The sequence below is a fragment of the Asterias amurensis genome, chromosome 6 (assembly GCF_032118995.1).
Source record: "Asterias amurensis chromosome 6, ASM3211899v1".
In the NCBI taxonomy this organism is placed as follows: Eukaryota; Metazoa; Echinodermata; class Asteroidea; order Forcipulatida; family Asteriidae; genus Asterias; species Asterias amurensis.
The window spans coordinates 12919672-12944418 of NC_092653.1; the positions used below are offsets into that span (position 1 = coordinate 12919672).

Genomic DNA, 24747 nt, shown 5'->3' on the forward strand with positions numbered 1-24747 from the left:
AACAAGTATTAAGCAGGGGAAATGTGCATTGATTTGCATAAAATTTGCCGTTTTCGCCTCTATTGTTACTTACATACGCCCTGGTGGTAGTAAAATTGATATAATTTTCTTATCAAATTTGCATGAAAAATGTCTCCTAAAACGTTCCAAAACAAAGTATCAAAAAAAGATAGAAACATGAAGTAGACGCATAGTTTGCATAAATTCAATTGCCGGTTCCGCCCCTGTTTTCACTAGTATTGTTTGTACACTTGACTAAAACTGCAATAATTGCCAAATCAAACAACATAATTATTATTGGTATCGGTTTATTGATCAATCAATAGGATTGGTTGCCAAGCAACCAACGTATTGGTCAATATTCATCAAGTATCTTTGTCGATTGGTGCATTGCACCGGAATCAAGTTCATGTGTCCAACCAGAAGATTCGGCTTTATTAAGCAACCTGCAAATCCATATGTACACTAGAGGGCGCTAACATAAGAACGGAGGAACCATCTTTAATCCACAATCTTAGTCTTGTAAATGAACACAAAGTTGATTTCAAAATTTGTTATTAATCTGTAATAGCAATGTGAAACACCTTACACAACTTTTGAGTTTCTCGATAGTATTTTGTTTTTTTTAATTGGGTCCATGCATTTATCGGCGTGTTGTTTTATGCTGTCACCGCAGTGCGTTCTGCGTCTGAAGAAACTAGTTCAAGTTGAATAATTGTGTCTTCTGCATAACTTATGCTCCATCTTTGACTGCGGAAAATCGCCTATAATTATTTTGCAGAAATTAGCGTTATTTCTAATGCTGTGGGGAAAACACAGCATTGAGTTGCATTTCCACGCCGTGGCCTCCCAAAAAAACGTACGGACAAAAAAACACGCACGGTGGGTTGTGACCGAGGCTTTTAGTCAACGAATACGTGCCGCTCACACGCCTGACGGCAAATGCTAGATTAATTAACTTGCCGAAAGCAAACGATAATTAGTTTGCTTTTTATAAAACAGAGCCGAATATGAGCCGCTCACACGCCTCACAGCATGAATTCGGTTATACCTTGGGGTGGTCGGAAAATAATTCAATTATCAACCTATTAGAAAACTCAAGTAAATGATTGTATCTAATTATATAGGACGCAAAAGTGTGCTTCGGCTTGTTGGGAGCTCAACACGTGACTTGAGTTAACCAATCGAACCCTTTCGTATATATTTTCGTTGATCACAAAACCCTGGTGGCTGTGATAATTTTTCAGTGTCTTTATAGACACTTGTTTACCGCCAGCACAAAATGCGTCAAAACTCTGCACACAGGCTGCCATTACTTGATGACAGAGCTAAATACATCTGTATACGAATAATAACGCCGGTGTTCCGACAGCATACAATAATGACTGTATTGTTGGTGGAGTTCAGTTTCCTTGTAGCACTGTTTGGTGTTTCATCGGGAGCTTACTGTGATATCCCTCCCTCAATGCAAACATTCAAGGCTGCGGAAAACCGGGCACTTGCGGCGTCTTCATACCGTAAGCAAAACGTCAGTTCTCGTATCCACTGTGTTCGTAACTGCCATGCTGATTATCCAAATTGTAAATCGGTAAATTATGATGAAATTCATCACCTTTGTGAGCTGAATAATGCCACCATTGCCAAGTTTCCTGATAACTTGATTACACACTTTGGTAGTGTGTACTACGATGGCAATTTGGACACACCTCTCCTGTCCCATGCACACCCTGATACAACCGCCTCCTCTATGCCTCGTTACAGCAGTTGCCAGGAGCTTCTTGAGGCGGGTCAGAAAGTGAGTGGTGTCTTTCCAATATTTCCTGCCCGGTTTGCTGATGGTTTGCAAGTGTACTGCGACATGGAGACTGGTGGTGGAGGCTGGATCGTCATTCAGAGGCGTCAAGACGGCAGTGTTGACTTTTATCGCGACAGGGCCGACTACCGTGACGGGTTTGGTAATCTGAATGGTGAATTCTGGCTTGGCAATGACATCTTACGCAAACTGACTTATGACGAAGGAACATGGCAGATTCGTCTTGATATGACCGACTGGAACTTTAATGACGCTTGGTTCGAGTATGGTGAGTTCCGTGTTACAGGGGATCAGTATCAGCTCAATGTTGGTTCGTACAATACAGAAAGTACAGCAGGCAACGTATTAGATTCTAGGCTCGAAGGAGGCATCTTTTTGCACAATGGAATGCTGTTTACTACCAAAGACAACGACAATGACCGTTCTGAGCTGAATTGTGGGACATCCTACAGCGGAGGTTGGTGGTATAATAACTGTTATAGATGTAATCCCAATGGTCTGTATATTCACGGCGGATCGAGTGACTATACGTCAGCAGTAATTGTGTTTGACGATGAAATATTAAAATCTATACAAACATGCACAATAAAAGTACGCCCGGTTCTAAAATAAAAAGACTGAGCCACTCGAGTCTTGGGCCGCGGTAAAACTAAAATCAAGTTCATGTTTAAAACAACACAAAGGCACAGCAACGTTGTTTTCTCGCCGCGCGTAATTAAACTATAACGTTTAAAGCGAATGCGAATGCGAAGCGAATGTTGACGTCACAAAAATCGCAACGATTATTCGCAGCAGTTGCCTCCGTTCAACTCACTTGCGAATATCGCTGCGAAAGGATAGTTCTGACGTCAAATTCACGTCAAATTCGCTTCGCATTCGCATGAAGTATGAACCGGGCTTAAGGCCGTGTTGTTTGCGTTAATACCCGCTACTCGTTGCCGTTTAAAGGCTCTGTACATGTTTGGTAATTGTCAAAGACCAGTGTTATCACTTGGTGTATCCCATCATTAACATAAGATAACAAGCCTGTGAAAATTTGGGCTCAATTGGTCTTCGAAGTTGCGAGAAAATGATGAAAGAAAAAACATCCTTGATGGACGAATTTGTGTGCTTTCAGATAGGAATAAAAGTCTTTTATTATTTTAGTGAGAAATTACCTCTCTCTCAAAAACTACGTTACTTCAATGGGAGTCGTTTCCCACAATGTTTTATACTATCAACAGCTCTCCATTGCTCGTTACCAAGTCAGTTTTTAAGTTAACATTTGTTTCGAAGAAAATTACCAAACGTGTACCTTCCCTTTAAAGAACGAACCACTTTAGGGCACCAGAGAACCACTTCAGGCAGAAACCCACTCTTTTATGTGACGTTTCTCCTGACTTTAGCCGGTAAAACACCTAAAAACCAGGGGCAAATTTCTTAAAGATGTCTAGCAGTACTGCTTAACAAATTGTTACTAAGCGAAATAATTATGATCGGGGCACCAGTTGCAACATTTGAAACTTCGTAGCATGTTGACTGGTAACCCGTTTTTTGCTAAGCAATATTTTCCTGTGCTTATCATGTTTGTTGTGCTTACTGACTCTATGTTATTGGTTCCTGTAATGCTACACCTATATAACCATGTTTTTACCTCGCTAAATAACACTCATATACTCTGATTATCCAACATAACATAAACAGAAACCCATTGATCTCTCGCGCTAGATAATTGTTTTCTTTGGCAGGAGAGTCAGCTTTGTCATGTTAAAAAAATAATCCCCATGAGTCATGTAGGCCTAAATCAGACGCAAAAGGGCAGTTGGGCGCTGAGTACTGTAATTGTATTGCTATTGGACCGTACGGGCCTTACAATTATATTTCCTGCGTGTTAATGGAAAAGCTAATTATCGAAATAACTGTCACAACCAGGCGAATAATATAAAAAATATTACACTGGAATCTCCAACCCCAAAATTTCAAACTTCAAATGGGTTAACGGGGGAGGGCACAGACAGGTGCACACACCTCCGTGCCCCTCCCCCCCGCCCCGTTACGACAGTTAAACTGACAGGCATGTATTTTTCTTTGTGTGTAATAATTATGGTTTGCGTATCGTGTTGCGACTCCGGATTGTACAGTATAATCATAGAATATAAAGTTTGATAATGTTGGTCGTTTTTGAGGGGCTTATAAATCTAAGATAGAGCCGTTGATTTGTTATACTTTGTGTGAAAGCTCAAGACAATATTTCCAACTATTTTGAAACATTGAAACCTAATCTTTACAATACACAAGTGTTGCAAATTTTGTAATCTTTGTGAATCAATGATTGATCGAAAACTCAATAACAGATGCCGTTATTTTATTGAAAACCTACAGTGAGATTGTCCTACTTCAGTATCGTTACTCCAAACATTGTGAGAAACAAGTCCCAAAACAAAAAACGAGAAACAAGTCCCCCAAAATGTTTTTTTTTAAATATGTTTTAATAGAGGATTCAAAAACAGTTTAATCTGAAAAACGTTTCTCAGATTGTGTATTCCATTAACGGATTATTCTAACTGCTGACCGCTCATCCAGATTTCATTAACGGATTATTCTAACTGCTGACCGCTCATCCAGATTTTTGGCACTATCTCAAAAATTTTACCCACCAAGTTTCGAAATGAAATTTCATACAGGTTAATAATGTATTGTATATATCTACATGAAAAAAACAAAACAATTTAAACAGTTCAAAAAACCAAAGGGATACTTTGTCTTTCAAAACTTAAAAATTGAGTAACTTCGCGCGTGAACAGTAAACGTAAAAAAATCTCAGTTTGTGTGTGTATTTGTGTAACTATATTAGACCCATAGTGACATGTGTACCGGCAGTCTGACTCCCGTCATTGATGTGTAGAATAATTCTCACTCGGGAATTTAATTTGATCAAAAACCCTTTGGCTTTTGCAAACTTGTAAATATTAAACGCTCAGCATTATTTATGCTTGAATTTGAATGTATTTTTAAAATTTATATAGTACCTGTTTTATGGTGTTTTTTTTTTGTTTGTTTGTTTGTTTTTTGTTTTTGTTTTTTTGGGGGGAGTATCTTGTTGACTTAAAGATCTAGATCAATGTTTAAAGATCTAGGTCAATTAGTTTTCGAAAGACGTTCAGGGTAAATTAAACAAACGAGCAACAAAATGACAAAACAAGCTATCTACGGTACAATGATATTTCAAATTTCTTTCAAAGAACTTTTTCTGACATTTTAATTATTATCAATGTCTGATCAAGATTTCAAATTAGACAGATACCGGACTGGAATCTATCGGTTAGGCTGACCGTGACCCGGAAAAAGTGGTTTAATGGAATTTTATTTTGACCCTCTTTGGGAAGTTGTTACCCATATTCGGGTCATACTAACCCAGTAATTGGTCAACTAGCCACACGGGGCCCAGATCAGGGTCAAATGTCCGGAAGTTTTCGGAGCAATTTTTGTTTTTGCAAAGTTTTTAAATCTTAAACGCTCAGCATATATTAATATGCTTTATTATTATATAGTGTTTTGTTTTTACCAGCAGCCGACTTCACTAAACGCTATAGGAGTAATCTTATCTCGAGTGTTCAGGCCCGGTCGCACAGGCCTCGATAACGAGAACGACAACGAGAATGTTAACAATGCACGCCCTTAATTAGTTGAATGAGTGTGGGCGTATTCTGCGTGGAGCATTTCAACCAATAGAATGCGTTCTCTTTGCGTCGTGAGTTATCGTTTTCGTTATCGCTGCAGTGTGACTTGGCCTTAAAGGCAGTGGACACTATTGGTAATTGTCAAAGACTAGCCTTCACAGTTGGTGTATATCAACATATGCATAAAATAACTAACCTGTGAAAATTTGAGCTCAGTCGGTCATCTGAGTTGCAAGATAATAATGAAAGAAAAAAACACCCTTGTCACACAAAGTTGTGTGCGTTTAGATGGTTGATTTCGAGACCTCAAGTTCTAAATATGAGGTCTTGAAATAAAACTCGTGGAAAATTACTTCTTTCTCGAAAACTATGGCACTTCAGAGGGAGCCGTTTCTCACAATGTTTTATACAATCAACCTCTCCCCCTTACTCGTCACGAAGAAAGGTTTTAGGCTAATACTTATTTTGAGTAATTACCAATAGTGTCCACTTGCCTAAAACCCGTCGTAACTTAGGATGGGTTAAATCCGTCATAACGTCACTATGGATACGGAACTGAACTCGTCCTCAGTCCTAATATAAATCCTAAGTTGGGAAGAGTTTTGTGAAAACGACGGCTGTTCTGGACCCAATTTCATGACTTTGCAGCTAACCGTCGAATTATGCGCTTACGACCACCTTTCTCCGCTTGCACGGCAAGCGCCGAGTTTTTGTGCTAATTAATATTAGCCTTGTTGGCGTGGAATGTCTATAGTTGGAGTACGCACGCGCAAAAGCTAAAAAAATTCCCGTTTTCCCGTACAAGCGCCGATTCTTTGCTAACGGTAAGACGAGCCATGACATTGGGCTCTGTTTGATGTGTTGAACAAAAATAACGTTTATTTAAATTTTAGGGTTCCGTTAATCTGATCTTGATTGAAAGGTGAGGTCCATTCTTGGGCCGAACAAAATCTCCTGTCAAAATTCGTTAGAGTTTAGTAAGGGCCTATCTAAAAATAAAAATTAAAAAAAAAAAAAAACTAATAAAAAAAAAAACCAAAACACGATAACAACATTGGTGAAAGGTTGTAGATATGAGGTTGTACGCACGTTTTTTTAGTTTTTTTTTTTAGATTAACAAAGCATTTATTATATTGTAATAATTGGTATTTTGTGACATTTAGTCATGTTGTTGTGCTATGATATAACAAATGTAATAATTCAATGATTGATCCAGGCGCATACAATATATTTAAATAAAACAAAATTATTGATGGGGAAAAGACAATTGAAAATAAAAGTGGATGAATTTGACCGATAAGGACCGATCTAGATAATTTATTTTCTTTAAGGTTTTACCAAAAGGTGATTTATATGTATGTTATATTTAAACAAAAAATTGCCGTTGAATTTAATTGATTTACCGGGCAGTCTGGATCCATCAATGATTTTCATGATCTCACTCGAGGATTTATTAATTATCTTTAATCATATTTTAATGGATAGTGATGTCATTTTGTTTCTTAAATTTTGTGCAGGAGCTTCACTCATAGAAAGTACAATATTTCGCTTTTTAGTAGTTCCAACTTAAAATCACATAAAAAATCAATAAAAAAAAATCAATCTAAATCTAGTGTTAATGTTGAAACCAATACACTGTCAGATAATAAATAGCATTTCTCGAAGCAAATTCTTCGAGGGTTTCGGGAAATAAGTCCCATTATTAACAAATCTCCCTTATCACTCTAGCTCCATTTAAAATAACATTAATGAAAATGGGAAATTTTAATAAAATTACCGGAAGACATTCAGTCTTTTATCCAAGCAGGGTTGGAAGTATTAACGGTGTTTATGAACAATGTGACCAACGTCGGTGTAAAAATAAAAATAAAATCACGAGTTTCAGCTCATACATGATTCCCAATTTGAATTCAAATTTTACAACTTGTAGTAGGTAATTATGTAACACAAAATGAAAATACCTCATACCTAATGATTCCCAATTTTTGAGGTCAAATTTTACAACTTGTAGTAGGCCCTAGTACACTGATCGCAGTACAGTCTGGTATTAGGTTAAATTATGTAATACAAAATGACAATACCTTTATAATAATATATGATAATACATTGATTGATCCAGATGAATGAGAATTTTTTTTTTAGAAAACACTAAAATAAAAGTTGATGAATTGGATCGACAAAGACCAATCTAATTTGTAACAAAATACTAAAAGATGAATTATGTATTATTTACTTTAAAATGAAAGACACAAAAATTTGTTGCCATTGAGTTTTGATTCACCGGCCAGTCTGGATCCATCAATGATTTTCATGATCTCTCTCGAGGATTTGTTATGCATATTTTAAATGGCTCGATGTGGATTTGCTTTTGTAAAATTTGTGTGTGCAGTAGTGTCATACATAGAAAGTACCATTTCGCTTCTTGGTATGTTCCAACTGAAAATCACATAACCAAAAATGTACAAAAACTACAAAAAAATGTTGAAATCAATTCACTCTCAGATAAAATTATCATGTGAGGCAAATTCTTCGAGGGTCGCGGGAAATATCTCAGATTAATTTTATCCTTTTTTTTGCATCTAGCTCCCATTAAATAAACATTCATGGACAGAAATAAATTTATTATCAAGTTGGAACTATCAATGGTGTTTGTAAACAAAATGTGATCAACGTCAGTAAAATAGCGGTGTACAAAAGAACCTGACTTTAAAGGCAGTGGACACTATTGGTAATTACTCAAAATAATTATTAGCATACAACCTTTCTTGGTGACGAGTAATGGGGAGAGGTTGATGGTATAAAACATTGTGAAAAACGGCTCCCTCTGAAGTGCCATAAATTTCGAGAAAGAAGTAATTTTCCATGAATTTGATTTCGAGACCTCAGATTTAGAACTTGAGGTCTCAAAATCAACCATCTAAATGCATACAACTTCATGTGCTTGGGTGTTTTTTTCTTTCACTATTATCTCGCAAGTTCGATAACCGATTGAGCTCAAATATTCACAGGTTTATTATTTTATGCATATGTTAAGATACACCAACTGTGAAGGCTAGTCTTTTACAATTACCAATAGTGTCCACTGCCTTTAAGATCATACCTAATGATTCCCACTTTGAGTTCAAATTTTACAACTTGTAATAGTAAACTGATCGCAGTACTGTCTGCATAAAATGAAATAAATACATTGATACATGTCAGGTAAAATATTTTGCTTTACAAAACCCGTGGATTATTTCTTGAGCGTCATATTTGTTTTGTTAAATTTTAAATTTTGTCCTTTTTCCAATTTGCAGTCCACGGTGCAACTGTCGCGGTTATTTTTTAATTTAGTCACCCACTATGTCTTCATTACTAAGATGCATAAACATTATTGTAGAGGCAATGTTTTATCCTGCCTAAAGGTGAACATGACTTAAATCGGACCCCCCCCCCCCATATAAATATCTGATTATATAATAATAGAAGAACCGATCGGCACACGTTGAATTGGTTGCTACATTACCATCGCCCCTCCCCCCCCCACCACCACCGATCCTCCGATTGAACTAGGCCTATATCGATGGTGTTTCCACAAAGAACTGTCTTATTAGCCGTGTACAAAACATAGATATAGAATTTTCTAATCTGATCGTTTTTTAACCTGTAGTTTGCTAACAATATTTTTGTAATAAAATTCACGGTATAATTTCTTCACCTATAATTATTGCCTTTTCGGAAGATAAAATGCCATTTCCTAAAGTGTTACTGCTGCTTTGGGAGGGGGATGGCGCAACCATTAAAGTTAAAGTAATAATTGTGGTAAACAAAATGTAGACAAACTTGCTACAGGCTTTTGTGTAAACGAATAATTTATTCAGGAAATGTTGGATTAGTTTCTTACAGGAACAAATATTTTGAAAATATTTAAATGTTTAAGCTACATTACTGGGTGAACAAACAAACAAAAAATTGTGTCAACTGTCATTGTAGTCCAGTCAACATCCAAAACATCTGAAGAAATAATTCCAACCATTCTTACATCATGTGGTGTTTCTCAGCTCTCTTTTTTTGAGGGTCCACTCACAGGCCTGTTTACTCAGTCGCGGTCGTGAGGAGATGGCTTCCACCATCGACAGTGATGAGTTCTCCGGTGACAAACGACGAGTCGTCGGATGCTAGGAATGCTATCACCTTGGCCACCTCGTCCACGGTGCCTACTCGGCCCAATGCATGTGTGTGCTTGCATTTCTCTAGAAACTAGCATAAGAACACGTGAAAGAAATTTTCAAAATACATTGAGGTGGCAGGTTTTGTAGAAACAGTTATTAACTATTTGTAATTTCCTCACTATTAAAACAATGGTTTTATCCATACATCATGGCCCAGTGTCATGGCTCTGCTTACTGTAAGCAAATAATCAGCGCTTGCAGAAGCAGGAAATGATGTGCTTACGTAAGCGTACTTCACGAGTTAGCGACGAAATTTGACTTGTGCATGTGCGTACTCCACCTATGTAATTAAGCATTCTACGCTTACACAGCTAGCGCAGAATTCCAGCGTTTGCAAGTAAGCAGAGAATCGTGATCAGAAATGGAGAATTCAGCGGTAAGCAGAGCCATGCAATTGGGCTCGGGTGTACAGGTAAATGTAAATTTAAATTGTGTACATAGGTAATGACTCCCAAAACACTTTGTGTGATTTCTATCAGAGAGCCTCGTCATCAAAATGGTGGTCAGCATCCTATGAAATCATTTATATAAAAATCATTTATCTAAAAATTACAATTTTAAATGACCATGGTTACCGTCTGTCAATGCTGTGAGTCCAGAGATGCAGTTGGTATCCACTGTTACGGTTCAATGTTCTTGATAAAAATACTGCGACAGTTTTTGGTTGTTCAACCCAAACTGTCACAGGCGAGTTTTACTGTATCTTTTTTGAACAAATTTCATATAAAATAGCATCACATCAGCATCCAATCTATGACCATTATGTTAACTTCTGGCATGTGAGACGTCCTCTTTTCAGCTGATTACCTCTTCCTTGGTTTTGATTTTCCTCTTTTTTTTTCTTCTCTTCCTGTGCACAAAAGTATAGGAATATTATCTTTTCCCTTTTTTTTCTTGCCTGGTTTTCTCTTTTCCACTTTTTTTCATGGATAGTAATACTCACATGCCTGTAACTTATAGACCTCTATCACAGTGCAGCCATCTTGAATTTCTCCCATTGGTATCAATGTTACCAAACCGAGGCTGGCAGAACAAATTAGTCTGGTTCCTAATTGCAAGACGATTATTAGCATGCAATATTGTTATTTGATATGTGGAACATGACTGAGGCAGCGTGATATACCTACCGCTTCATATCGTTTGTTAGTCTTCACTCCAGCTGGTAGGAGTATCTCAGTCAAGATTACTCCAGGGCTGTCAAGTAAAAGATAATCAATATTATAATCACTCTTATTAGGCCTGGGCGACTATGATATATTACTACTGGACTAGTCGCGCCTCAAATAGTCCCGACTTTAACAGTAGCCTCAAGTAAGTTTTAATTCCCCAAATGCATTCCAGTATGATAAAAACAAAAATAATAATAATAATAATAACGGCTCTTATCCAGTAGAAATTTCCTCATAGAGTGCCCTTTATCGAGAAGAAAATGCCTTTGTGCACTTGCCCTTTCAAAAACGAAGCATTAGGGCAAGACCCGGATTATCAGGGAAACATACAATGTCAATGTACTCACTTTACAGAATTGACACGAACTCCGTGTGGGGCCAAATCTGTGAGTGTAAAACAAAATGGGAGAAAGAAAACTCAAGTTTTTACTGAATGGTCTGTAGTCCATCAGACTCGATTTCTGATGTCCGAATCATCAGAGTGTGGGTTCGATTCCAACTCATGACACTTATTAACTTGAGCAAGGAACTTAAAGGAACACGTTGCATTGGATCGGACGAGTTGGTCTATAAAAAGCGTTTGAAACCGTTTGTTATAAAATGCATATGGTTAGAAAGATGTTTTATTATTATTAAAAAGATTTATATAGCGCATTTCCAAAATAGACCAATGCGCTTTACAATAAAATAAGAAACAGCACATTTTAAAAGTAGAATATAATGATCCACACAAGTATCACTCAAAACTGTACGGTTTTCTTTTTACACGCAAACTAGCACGGTCGGCCATTTATGGGAGTCAAAATTTTGACTCCCATAAATGGCCGACCGTGTTATTGGACGAGGTAAAAAGAAAACCACGCAATTTCGAGGCATATTTGTGTAGATCATTGTATTCTACTTTTACAACATCTTTCCAACCATATGCATTTTATAACAAACGGTTACAACCCGCTTTCAAAAGACCAACTCGACCGATCCAAGGCAACGTGTTCCTTTAACCATAATTGCTTCACTTCATCTCTGAATGGAAGCCTGGGAGGTCTGTAAGACATTTTTTTCCGATGGATCAATCCCTTAGCACCAATTAAAGGGAAGGTACACGTTTGGGAATTTTCAAAGACCAGTCTTCTCACTTAGTGTATCCCATCATAACAAGCCTGAGAAAATTTGGGGTCAATCGGTCATCAAAGTTGCGAGAAAATGATGAAAGAAAAATCACCCTTGTTGGACGAATTTTAGTGCTTTCAGATAGGAATAAAAGACTTCTAGCTAGAAGTATTTTATTATTTTAGTGAGAAATTACCTCTTTCTCCCAAAAATACGTTACTTCAGAGGGAGTTGATTCTCACAGTGTTTAATAATATCAACAGCTCTCCAACGCTCATTACCAAGTCAGTTTTTAAGTTACTACTTGTTTTGAGTAACTAACTAACGTGTACTTTCCTTTTAAACAACCTTGGGTTGTTGAAGAGAGTTCAGAACATTACTTGTGGAACGGTCTCAGCCTGCCTGATGATCAGGGAAAGCTTTGAATTTGCTACTGGGATCATACGATTATGTGTGTTCCATCCATGGATGAGAGTTGACGTCTGTGAAAAATTCCTCAAAAATGGCCCTCTACTAGAGTCCACTACCTGTCAGATGTTACAATTCAGGAGATTTCCAGACTTTGTACATCGCCAAAAAAAAAAAAAAAAAAAAAATGTATACATGCTTTGAGACATTATTGACCATATCTGTCTCTCTTAGGAGACTGCTTTTAACTTCTTTTCGGACAATTTGAAGGCTCAAGGAGATTTTGAGCAAAGCCTGAACTTTAGGACAATTCATGAGCAATCACACGGCTGATTATCTAAGAACCAAGTGATGTGCCTTCTGAAATACAATCATGCAAACCTTAATAAGGAAAACATTGCATCTGAAATGTTGCATTGTGAAATATGAATAATTGTGTGAAGTGTCAATACAAACAGTTTAAATACATAATAGGTTTTCCCGGCCAATTTCATCAAAAATCCATTCATTTTAACTCCTGGCACATTCGTTTTAGTATTGAAAATGAATGCACTTTGAATTAGCATTCAGATTCATTTGTTTTCCAGCGATCCTGAGCTCAAGAAATACTATTGTGTCTTACGTCCAAGCCACACTAGGCAACTAAAGGCACTGGACACTATTGGTAGTTACTCAAAATAATTGTTAGCCTAAAAACTCTCTTGTAATTGTCCACCAAAACATTTGAATTTGATTTCGAGACTTCAGAATTAGATTTTGAGGTCTTGAAATCAAGCATCTGAAAGCTCACAACTTCGTGTGACAATGGTGTTTTTTCTTCCATTATTATCTCGCAACTTCAACAACCAATTGAGTTTCAATTTGCATAGGTTTGTTATTTTATGCATACATATGTTGAGATACACCAAGTGAGAAGCCTTGTCGTTGACAATTACCATTCACATTTGAATGTTCACATAATTATTCTTGAGGATCGTAAGACTTAGCTCGAAAGATTATCCATGCACTACAGTTGGTCGACTCCAACTTGGCTACAGGTTAAAGTTGTCTCGTGTGACAAGGCCCTTATAGCACAACCTTCTCTCTCTCATTCATGCTTGTGAAAACTCTCAATCTCACACTCACACAATTCATGCATATACGTTTTTCTTACCATGTGCACTGTTCAATGTCAGCGAGTCTATAGCACTCTTAGACATGCAGTAGGTTAATATCCTAGGAAACTGTCAAAGGGAAAAAAAAACAAATGAAAATATTGCATCAAAAAACAATTAGGGCCCAACTTCATGGATCAGCTTACTGTCAAATTCTTAGCTGATGACCACCTTTTCTCCGCTAACTGTACAAGCGGCGAATTTCTGCGCTTACTGTGTAAGTTAAGAATGCCCAGTAACGCAAGCTTGAGCTAAAACTCCTGCTAACCTGTGAAATACGCTTGACATGTGCGGACCCCCTACTTTTGGAAGTGCTGATTCTTTGCTTACGATATGCAGGGCCATGAAACTTAGCCCCCATAGCCAATAGCTTAAGGATTCTTCAGAGGATTGGGGGGGGGGGGGGGTACTTCTGTACAAGATGGGAAGACTGTATTAAGAATATGGGGACATAGGGTTGGGGGAACACCCTCTGTCACGTATCACGCATGGTATAGCTGAATAAACTGCGGAAGTGTCGTGTTCAAGCGGTTAAGAGCACCGAATTCAGACTCTGGTGTTTAAATGATTTGGAAAACGAGAATTGGATTTGAACCAATCACCTGATGATTAAGATGCCGCAGCTCTACCAACTGTCTACAATCCCAGCCATGTCTCGTTGGGCCCCCGGCCGCGATTTTTTCTTCTTCCCAAACGACATTGCAATATTTTATTTCCCCTACCGCTGTGATTGGCTCTTTCCGTCAGATTACGTCATCATGAAACTGGCCTGCTCTTTTACCAAATCATTTGGGGAGAGAATGTTTAGTGTCGGGGGAAGTGGACAGGGAATAATTATTTTAGCGTTGGGAATTGGTGGCCTAAGCATTTGGCTGGGATTGTAGCCCCGTGATTGCAGTCTCCCTATTTAATCAATATCTTCGTTCCAAGGGGCAAGTCATACGTTTTAGTATTTTGTTGGGCCTAAACCATATAGAATGTTTTCTTAAAGGCAGTGGACACTATTGGTAATTACTCAAAATAATTGTTTTTATAAAACCTTTCTTGGTGACAAGAAATGGGGAGAGGTTGATGGTACAGTGATAAACAGCTCCCTCTGAAGTGCCATAGTTTTGGTGAAAGAAGCAGTTTTCCACGAATTTGATTTCGAGACCTCAAGTTTAGAACTTGAGGTCTCGAAATCAACCATCTAAACGCACACAACTTCATGTGACAAGGGTGTTTTCTTTTTTTCATTATTATCTCGCAACTTTGATGACCAATTGAGCTCAAATTTGCACAGGTGTGTTATTTTATGCATATGTTGAGATACACCAACTGTGAAGGCTAGTCTTTGACAATTACCAATAGTGTCCACTGCCTTTAAGTTACAAAATGTATATATTAAATTTGAGTTATTAAGAGTTTTGATGTTAAAAACTTACAGGCATCACACCGTTCACACTGGAAACATTCACAATAGCACCTGAAACCAGAAACACATGTCAAATTAACTCTTCTTTATTGAAAAATATCTATTTACTTCAAATCCAACTGTACAATTAGTGCCAATGGCAGGATGACGAGGAAACAAGAAAGACTCAGTTTTAGATGCGGGAAGAAAACCCCAATGGTGAAAACCAATCCAAAGTAGCGGATGCATATACAATGGGAGACTTTGGAACGCTTGGTGGCAGCAGACTTACCAGGTAAAAACCATTGTTTTCGGTAATGCGCGCATGCTCAGAACTACGTAAACAGTGGAAATTTACCCGGTAAGTCTGCTGCCACCTAGCGTTCCAAAGTCTCCCATTGTATATGCATCCGCTTCCCCCTCGAATTCCGCGCTTGTGATCACCAATTCCGGCCTACTACTTCAGTAAGCGCAGATTCTTTGCTTACAATACAATAAAATTGAAAAAATGAAAAGTGTAGGGAATGACAGCCAAACGGACCGTTCCGGCTTTCCACTAAGCTCCGCCCACCGCGCACGTGAGCAAGACACGTGTACAAGCACTCCCAATGACATAGACCTTATCGCAAATACCAATGCGCAAGCGCAGACTGTTGAATGAGGTGCATTGTGGGATATATATGAATCAAATTTTGCTACCAGCTAGACCACAATGCATCTAATTCCAAGCTTTACGCGCGCGCCCCAGTATTTGCGAAAAGGTCTATTCTTCACGATTCTGCCGCGCGTGCAAAATAAACGCACACGCATGACCGAGTTTGTCCCATAGATATAGAATAGAATAACTAGATCGGCCGCGCGTACATACGCGGGTTCTGGCATGGGGGCTGCCATTGCCTATCTCCCGTGAACATTTTCTGTGCGATGTAAAAGTTTCACGTTCGAAAGGCGACGCGCGAAAATGAACACGGGAGATAGGCCTTTGACGCGCTAAATGTCACGTGCTGACGGCAAAAAGTCACGTGCTGACGGCGTATGTACGCGCGGCCGATCTAGTTATTTTAATAGACTGTGCAAGTCTCGCGCAGATTTGAACTTCCGGGACCATTGTGGTCCCAACCTTATGGAGTTTTACGTTGGGGAGATTTTGTTTCGTCCATTACTTTAGTTTAATATAGTTTATGACCATAAAAATGACATATGTTGTTAAAAATGTAATACTAATTAACAACATATATAAAAGTAAAAATAAAGTCAACAAAATAATGAAGAAAAACCGATATTTAAACTTGACCTCAGGTCAGGTTACTTGTAAAAAATTAAGAATTTGTGCCCATCTCCGATCTCGAAACTTACGCGGACGCTTGTTTTGGCCGCGCCGGGTGGAAAGCCTTTTCATTGGTCGCTTAGGCGTCGGCTTCCTCTTTAAAATGCGTCACGCGTTTATCTAACGCCATTGCGACCATCGTGCGTCCGCGTATAAACCAGCTTTCAGTAGTTTCACATTCGGGCGTAGATTTACAAAAGGGGTTTCAAAACATTTCAGATCAAACAAACATCCTTGTCCCAGAGTTTTACTTTTGTCTATACATAGACTTTAACCGATAATTGTGTATTTGGTTAAAAAGCTATACTAATTTAAACAAGCTCTTATGGGTATTTCTTTTGTTCAGATTCGGCATTAAGAAAAAATTAAAGCAAAGATTTGATTCATAAAAAAATTAAGTTCTTCAGTTGTCGTGTTTTCTCGCTCCGGTGCGCGCGAGACTTGCACAGTCTATTCTATATCTATGGTTTGTCCGACCACAATCATGCTGTGATTGGTCAAATGGGTAAACGTGCACAGTTTGATTGACAGGCCGGATCGGTCCATACCATTGATCTCCATCAGTATAATATACCTTTTCGCAAATACTGGGGCGCGCGCGTAAAGCTTGGAATTAGATGCATTGTGGTCTAGCTGGTAGCAAAATTTGATTCGTATCTATCCCACAATGCACCTCACTCAACAGTCTGCGCTTGCGCATTGGTATTTGCGATAAGGTCTGGAGATCAATGGTCCATACGCATGCAAAACGCCAGTTTGTGTCCGCAGTGGTGAAAGCTGGAAAAGAAACCACTGAGTCAACCCGGCCCATGGAGGGTCCACCTAATCTATAGAAATGTATACCCTACTTTTTCCACACGAATCCACATTAACTAAAAAGACAATAGTTCATTATCATACCCTTTGTTTTAATGAGGTGGGGTCTCAACAGATGCGTGAGCTGCAGTGGTGCACGGACATTCAAGTCAAACGTTTTGTCAAACTGCTCCAAGGTACAGGCTTCTATTCCAGCAGGGTATGCCAAGGCAGCATTGTTCACCTGGTAACAAAACAAAATGCATTTGCTATAATATGATGTTCCAGCGCTGGTTTAAGAGCACGGACTCGAGCGTTGGGGGTTCTGGTAGAGTGTGGGTTTATTAGGTGTGTTATCGATCATGCCTCGAAATAACCCATGCATGCCACCCCCATTTCGTGATGCCCTGTCCTTTTGCGTTGTGCCCTGGCCAAGGTTACAACCCAATATTTTACATTTTCCTCGTAGATCTATGATAGAAGTAGTGCCCCCTCATCAGAGAAAAATTGCTGTGCTCCTTCAACAACTAAGTTCAAGGCCTGGGAAGTGAAGGGCTTAATAATAGTCTATTAATATTTATACAAAACAGATTTAGGGTACAACAACAGTACTGTAAATATGTTTTGTATAAAGTACACAAAGATTCACGTGTACCCGCAAGTTTACTAATTATTCAGTCTTGACCTTGACACTTTCGCTGCCCTCCATGAGTCCATTTGCTTTAGTTACTCACCAGTACATCTATCTGTCCAAAGTGCTCCAAGGTTCGGTCAACAATTCTCTTCACATCCTCCTCTTTCCACAGGTCTGCCACAGTAAGAAGAATCTACAATATATAAATATGAACAAAAATAATCCTAGCTCCCGGTCGAGTTGGTCTTTGAAAAGCGTTTGTTACCGTTTGTTATAAAATGCATATGGTTGGAAAGATGTTTTAAAAGTAGAATACAATGCTCCACACAAACATGCCTCGAAATTGCACGGTTTTCCCTTTACCTCGTCGACGAACACGGTCGGCCATTTGTGGGAGTCACATTTTTGACTCACATAAATGGCCGACCGTGTTAGTTCGCAATTTATAACAAACGGTTATAAACGCTTTTACGCTTTTTATAGACCAACTCGTCCGATCCAAGGCAACGTGTTAAACAGCGCTTATCACTATCACACCCTAAGGGTTGTATCTAAGTGCTCAGTATTTATTACTGTACAGGGTGTGTTGAGCTACGTTTTTAAGTAAGATCTATTCCTTTATAGCACCAGGTAATGGTCCACAAGGTGCTCATTATGCTGCCGATTAGAGAACAGGAACACCGGAGCGAAACCCGCCTACTAATTATGATAAATATTACACAAAACACAGGACTTATATAGGTACAGCTTTACGTCCCAATCGTAATGCAGGACCCCTCAGCTAGTTAACACACAAGTGTCACGACCGGGACTTGAGAGGGGAGTTATGAGAGATCGTCTCACATCACAAGGCTGGACGGCCACTTCAAGGTGAGGGCTTCTCTTCACTGATTTGGTCTGTCTACCCAAAGCAACTGTTACCAGCGGCATTTTCCCACCTACCCCTGGGGCTGAAACAGGGTTACCCCCTTCACAGTCCAAGGATGTAGTCACGGGTATCATTCACTAGGAGACTTGCTGGCAGAGCAGAATGCACTGCCCACCTTTTCCGAAGCAACTATGAGTGCATTGCTTCTGGGCATCAGTGTCTGACAGGATTTGAACCCACACTCTGCTGCTAACAAACAACACCAGAGCTTGGGTCCGGTAAACTGGACCGCTCAAACACAACACTCCATATTGCAATGGATTTTCTCTCACTTTACCTTGTCTTTAGGTAGTCCTTTTTGTTGGCATTCCTCAGATACTTCCTCAAGATTCTTCTCTCTGCGTCCGGTCAGGGAGACATAGCACCCTAACGAGGCGAAGTGCCTCGCTGTTTCAGCTCCAATGCCAGACGTTGACCCTTGGGAGAAAACGTGTTTCAAAATGTATAGAAACAATATTTTAAATTCATTCTCACCAACGAGTAGGCATACCCGCAAGTTTTATTTTTAAATGTTTATTGCCTGTTCATTGTTTGTAAACCATAAACTTACACACAACGAATACTAGTGGTATATAAACCATAAAATGGTTTGGCAACACTTTCTATGGTATACATCTAATTATTGCTATAAACCATGGTAAAACATGCCTTAAAAGTGCCAAACAATTAATTGACAGACGGCGCCAGTATACCGTACATCTAAGCTTTATAGGCCCATGGAGGAAGAAGATAGGCCCATGTATAATAATTTAACGGATGCTGTTAAAGGCAGTGGACACTACTGGTAATTAGTCAAAATAATTATCAGCATAAAACCCCACCTAGTAGTGAGTAATGGGGAGAGGTTGAAAGTATAACATGGTGTGAGAATTGGCTCCCTCTTGAAATGACGTAGTTTTCGAGAAAGAAGTAATTTTCCACAAATTTGATTTCGAGACCTCGGATTTAGAATTTGAGGTCACGAAATCAAGCATCTGAATACACACAACTTCCTGTGACAAGGGTGTTTTTTCTTTCATTATTATCTCGCAACTACGACGACCAATTGAGCTCAAATTTTCACAGGTTTGTTATTTTATGCATATGTTGAGATACACTAAGTGAGAAGGCTGGTCTTTGACAATTACCAATAGTGTCCACTGTCTTTTAACTTTCAGGGTTTGAACATAATGATAGTGGAAAGCTTCCCTTTACTAACTATTAAGGTTGTGTAGTTTTTGCGAAATGAGTAAAACAAGTCACAACATAATTGGTCTCATGAGACCAAAATTATTTTTTTAGCATGTAAAATCCCCCTTAACCAGTTATGGTATCATACCAAAACCATAGCATAACTGGTTAATACGTTTTTACATGCTAAAACTGAGACGAAAATTATTACTTTTACTCATTTCTCAAAAACTACAGCACCTCAGTAAGTAAAATTTCAAGGGAAGCTTTCTACTATCATAACCTTCAAACTGTAAGTTTAATGTAAATCTGTGGACATTGTGTTTTTTGTTAGGGAAAAGTACATATACCCTTTAATGGTTTAGTAGCTATCTCACCAACCGTAGAAATTCCAACCAGCAATGTATCGGGGTCCAAGGTTACACACTGTCTTGGGCCATTGTAATGTCTATGTTAATGAACTGCCATAGTTGTTCTATTGGGTCAGTTCCCAACTACTCGTACGTGACGGGCCGGACTGAGAAGTTCATCTGGTTGCTTATGTTTGTTTAGGAGTGTTAAAAAAAAAAGATACACTGCTTATTATTCACATATCAGTTGTGCTCTATTATTGTGGAAAAAAAAACAAAAAACAAAAACGTTTTAACGCCCCCCCCCCCCCCCACAACATAAAGACTTTGCAATTGAACAAACAAAATGAAAAAACAACGGGACGGAATGAAGAAATAATGCAACTGTTGTAGACCTAATCTGTGTACAATACTAATTTTATTCAAATTTAATAAGAGGAAAACAACTATTGTCATGCCATCGAGTAAAACTATTGCCCTTCTCACTAGGGCATCACAGATTGATCCTCCTGCAAATAAAAAACACTTATATTTAAGAACAAAATGATAATGTGACCGGACGTTAATGACGGGACGGAAATTTGTCAATGTATGTGTAAATTGTGGGTTTGGATCTGAAATCTTTAAAAAGCTTGATCAAAAAAACTATGTTAAATTTGAAAAATACTGGCATTCAAAACACGGTTTTCTTCTTTAAAGACACTGGACACTGTTGGTAATACTGTCAAAGACCAGTCTTTTCACTTGCGAGATAATAATGGAAGAAAAACACCCTTGTCACACGAAGTTGTGTGCTTTCAGATGCTTGATTCCGAGATCTCAAAATTCTAAATCTGAGGTCTTGGAAACAAATTCGTCGAAAATTACTTCTTTCTCGAAAACTTCGTAACTTCAGAGGGACCGTGGTACTTCAGAGGGGCCGTTTCTCACAATGTTTTATACCATCAACCTCTCCCCATTACTCGTTACCAAGTAAGGTTTTATGCTAATAATTATTTTGAGTAATTACCAATAGTGTCCACTGCTTTTATTTTAACTGCATCTACTTTTTTTATTATAAATTTGACAGCAGTCTTGGGTGCTCCACTACAGAAGGCCTGCTCGATTTAGTTTAGTCTATTTTTATTTTGTCTATATCACAGTAATGAATTTTTATTATTGGTTGTATTTATCAATGGAAGAGAATAATGACACAAGTTCTTTGGGTGAGTATAACATCGTCTGTGTTAACTTAAGACTCATTCATCAATGTAAATTGGCCCCTCGCTATCTTTCAGAATTAATTTCAATTTACGTTTCTCATAATGTTATTCCTACTAGAAGTTGTGTTGGTGTCAAACTTAATTATTCCTTATGTTGGCTCAAAGCCTAGCAAATCTTATATGGGGATCGGGCTTTTTATATTTTATGCTCCAACTCTTCAGAATCAATTACCCATTCATTTAACTTTTATATTTCTAAAACTCATCTCAAAACGTTTTTTTAAAAGACATTATCTTTGAATTTGTGCATATTTTTTATTGCCTATTCTGTGGTGTGATATTGTTGAAAGTCTCATATTGGTGTATTTCATTGTTTGGTTTTGTCGTTGGTTTTGTCTTATTTTCTGTGTTTTGCTTATCTCTTTTTAGCTTAAAGACAGTGGACACTATTGGAATTGTCAAAGACCAATCTTCTCACTTGGTGTATCTCACCTTATGCATAAAATTACAAACCTGTGAAAATTTGAGCTCGATTGGTCGACGGAGTTGCGAGATCACTATGAAAGAAAAAAACCCACTTGTCACACGAAGTTGTGTGCTTTCAGATGCTTGATTTCGAGACCTCAAATTCTAAACTTGAGGTCTCGAAATCAGATTCGTGGAAAATTACTTCTTTCTCGAAAACTACCGTAACTTCAGAGGGAGCCGTTTCTCACAATGTTTTATACTATACAAACATCTCCCATTACTCGTTACCAAGTAAGGTTTTATGCTAATTATTATTTTGAGTAATTACCGAAAGTGTCCACTGCCTTTAATGTTTATAATAATATGCAAAAATACCGGACAGCGTTTTGGGATTTTTTTTTATGCAAGACGCTATATCAACAATAAAATACTATTGTTGTTATTATTATAAAAGTAAAGCACACATAACCCCCCCCCCCCAAAAAACAACAACAACAACAACAACAACAACAACAACAACAACAATAACAACAACAACAACAACAAACAAATTGTCATGAAACACCCGTTATGAGGGCCACTTTGCCTTTCAATGAGCTCATGGTCGAGTTTCTAAATGAAAGTACTATTTGGAAATGAAAGTAATGAGAAACTGAAAATTAAGTTGATCTAGCTGGGCGAACTTCCAAACACTTTATGACTGAGCCTATTAGTTTTTTTTACTGTATGCAGTTGCAGTATACGCATGCAGGTATAGCAACTGTATGTTCACCCGCATATTTACTAATTATTCAGCTACTCTTGACCTTGAAATTTTTCTGGACAAATCGCCTCAGATAATAATATAGGTTGTGAAATTGCTTCTTAGCCCAATCAATTCAGCTTCTATAATTGCACAATAACCCCTGGAATCTGCCTTTGAAAAGCTGGAAACCCCTCATCAGTGAACAGACATTGTGAACAAACCCCCAATAAATTAACTATTTCATACCCCGCCCCAATAAATTAACGATTTCATATCCCCGCCCCCCCCCAAAAAAAAAAAAAAAAATGGGGGCAGTCAATCCAGATTGAAGCCTTTAATTGTTCTCGACTTGTTTTTTTAAACATTATTTTTACCAAAACATGGCAGTTTTTGCAATGCCATAGCCATTCGATTCAGGATTTACATTGTTAACGTACACCTGTTTTGGACATTCCTTCAACCGGGGTTTATCTGGAATGTCACTCCATTGAAGATGTTCATTGTCCAGTTATGCAAATGACTGTTTTGCGCTCGCTCTTCGAAGACTGGTTGTGGAAAATAACTGCACATCATCAATCGTCTGTCGCGTACTGGACTGGAGGGCTGCATGGCGGCCGACGTTCTTCTCAGCTCAACGTGGGACTCGGACTTCGTCTTTTTCTGATGAACTTTACTTGCAAATAATATCAAATTTCTTACCAAAACCGGTCATGTGCATTCAGTAATTGTTTCAGCACATGCTGTTGCACATTTTTAGAACAAATTAAGTGTGATATTCTTTAGCAAAACTTGGTCAACAAAATTGAAGAAAGCTACATGAACCTTCTATATTTTTGTCATGCAAGCCACGTGAACCATGTGCGTTTTGCCAAGCAAGCCACGCCTGTGAGTGCATAGTCATAACACAGAGTAAAACTTTTGACTGTCAAAACTGCAGCACATCATTTGAGGCAAAATTCACAGATGAACCCTTCAGAACATTTTTATGAGTTTATTGAAGTTCTCTATAGTTTTGACTTCAGATACTTTTAAGCAAATTCTGTGTCGAGATTTGCGAGTGGCCGTAGTTCCATTGTGCCACCGTGTATAATGCAACATAAAACTTCAAGACCAAAGCCGAACACACTAGCCTATGGCTCCACCGACATCTTGTTAGGTAAGGCTAATTTGGGTAGCATGGCCAGGAATTGTTTTACCACAATTTTTAGCAACTTATAATTGTTGTCTTTTAACGTGACCCCATTCGTCTTATGAAGTGACACAATTGTAGCATTTATTGGTTTAACTGTTTTTCTCAACAGGTAAAAAAATTAATGACCGGGAAAGCAGCGGTGCACGCGATGGACCAAGACGGGGAACAACGAGGCGGATAACCACCCAGCCAGTGCGGGGAGCTCCCGGTGAGGTCGAGCCAGGCTTCATCGGGCGGTATTGAGGGGACTGTTTCGGTGGGGTTGCCTGTCTTTCCAATAGTACAGAGCCCCTTTTGGACAGGTAAAAACAAACTAAAAATTAAAGATAATTTCGTGTACTGAGTTCCCTCAAAATAATGTGTTTTTCCTCACAAGTTTGTTCCTATCTTGCCACCACTTTTTCCTTGTTGTGAAATATGAGTATCTAATTTGACTCGTTAATTGAGATTATTTGTTGGTAAAAAGAAAGACTGTTGGCAGGATATGATATTCTTTTAATTTGTTCTCTTAAACATTATTTCAATTTGTTTCCTAAAATTATGTATTTTGTTCTACCAAAATATTATTTTGTTGACGAGTGAATGAGAAAAGTGATGGATAACTTTCTGTATGGCGCCACCACTTGTTCACCCTTTTTTACAAAAAGAGATATCTCATTGGGGTAAATTAGATTATTATTTCATATCGAATGAAAAAGTGGTGGGGCCATGCGGAAACTTTTCCAAAGTGATTTTGAGGAAAATAGTTCCCATTCCAGGGAATAGAGGAATACTATTTTATTGATTTATTTAATTCTTTTTTTTACCTGTCCCTTTATAGGTGCTCTGTTCATCTGTGAGACAGATGGTAGCTGATGTCGATGGATTTGTGGTTTGTGGACGTACAGTGGAGTCACCGCTGGAGTCATCGCTGGAGTCATCGCCGGATTCAGGTAAGGAAAACTTGGCGAAATCCGACCTCCACTTTTCAAGTTTGCTCAAGTGAAATTCTCTTTTTTTGATAGAAATTTATATAACCT

At 38.3% G+C, this 24747-nt stretch overlaps 1 protein-coding gene across 1 annotated transcript; it reads right to left on the reverse strand.

Moving 5' to 3' along the window:
- Window positions 1-9031: 9031 nt before the first annotated feature.
- LOC139938579 (3-oxoacyl-[acyl-carrier-protein] reductase FabG-like) lies at window positions 9032-22414 on the reverse strand. The gene is made up of 9 exons (XM_071934155.1): window positions 22357-22414; window positions 18879-19018; window positions 17774-17866; window positions 17145-17283; window positions 14949-14989; window positions 13524-13593; window positions 11200-11236; window positions 10811-10877; window positions 9032-9711 (listed from the first exon to the last, which is right to left on the reverse strand). Exons 1-9 carry the CDS (start codon window positions 22391-22393, stop codon window positions 9547-9549), a joined length of 789 nt encoding a protein of 262 aa, XP_071790256.1. The 5' UTR covers window positions 22394-22414; the 3' UTR covers window positions 9032-9546.
- Between the last annotated feature and the right edge of the window lie 2333 nt (window positions 22415-24747).

What these genes read in the sequence shown, in the direction of transcription:
- LOC139938579 (XM_071934155.1), bottom strand. Translation starts at nt 22,393, where the DNA reads ATGAGCTCATTGAAAGGCAAAGTGGCCCTCATAACGG. An exon ending in AAGGACTACCTAAAGACAAG is followed by an intron (nt 17,867 to 18,878) that starts GTAAAGTGAGAG and finishes TATATATTGTAG; the next exon opens with ATTCTTCTTACTGTGGCAGA. An exon ending in GACATTGAACAGTGCACATG is followed by an intron (nt 11,237 to 13,523) that starts GTAAGAAAAACG and finishes TTACACTCACAG; the next exon opens with ATTTGGCCCCACACGGAGTT.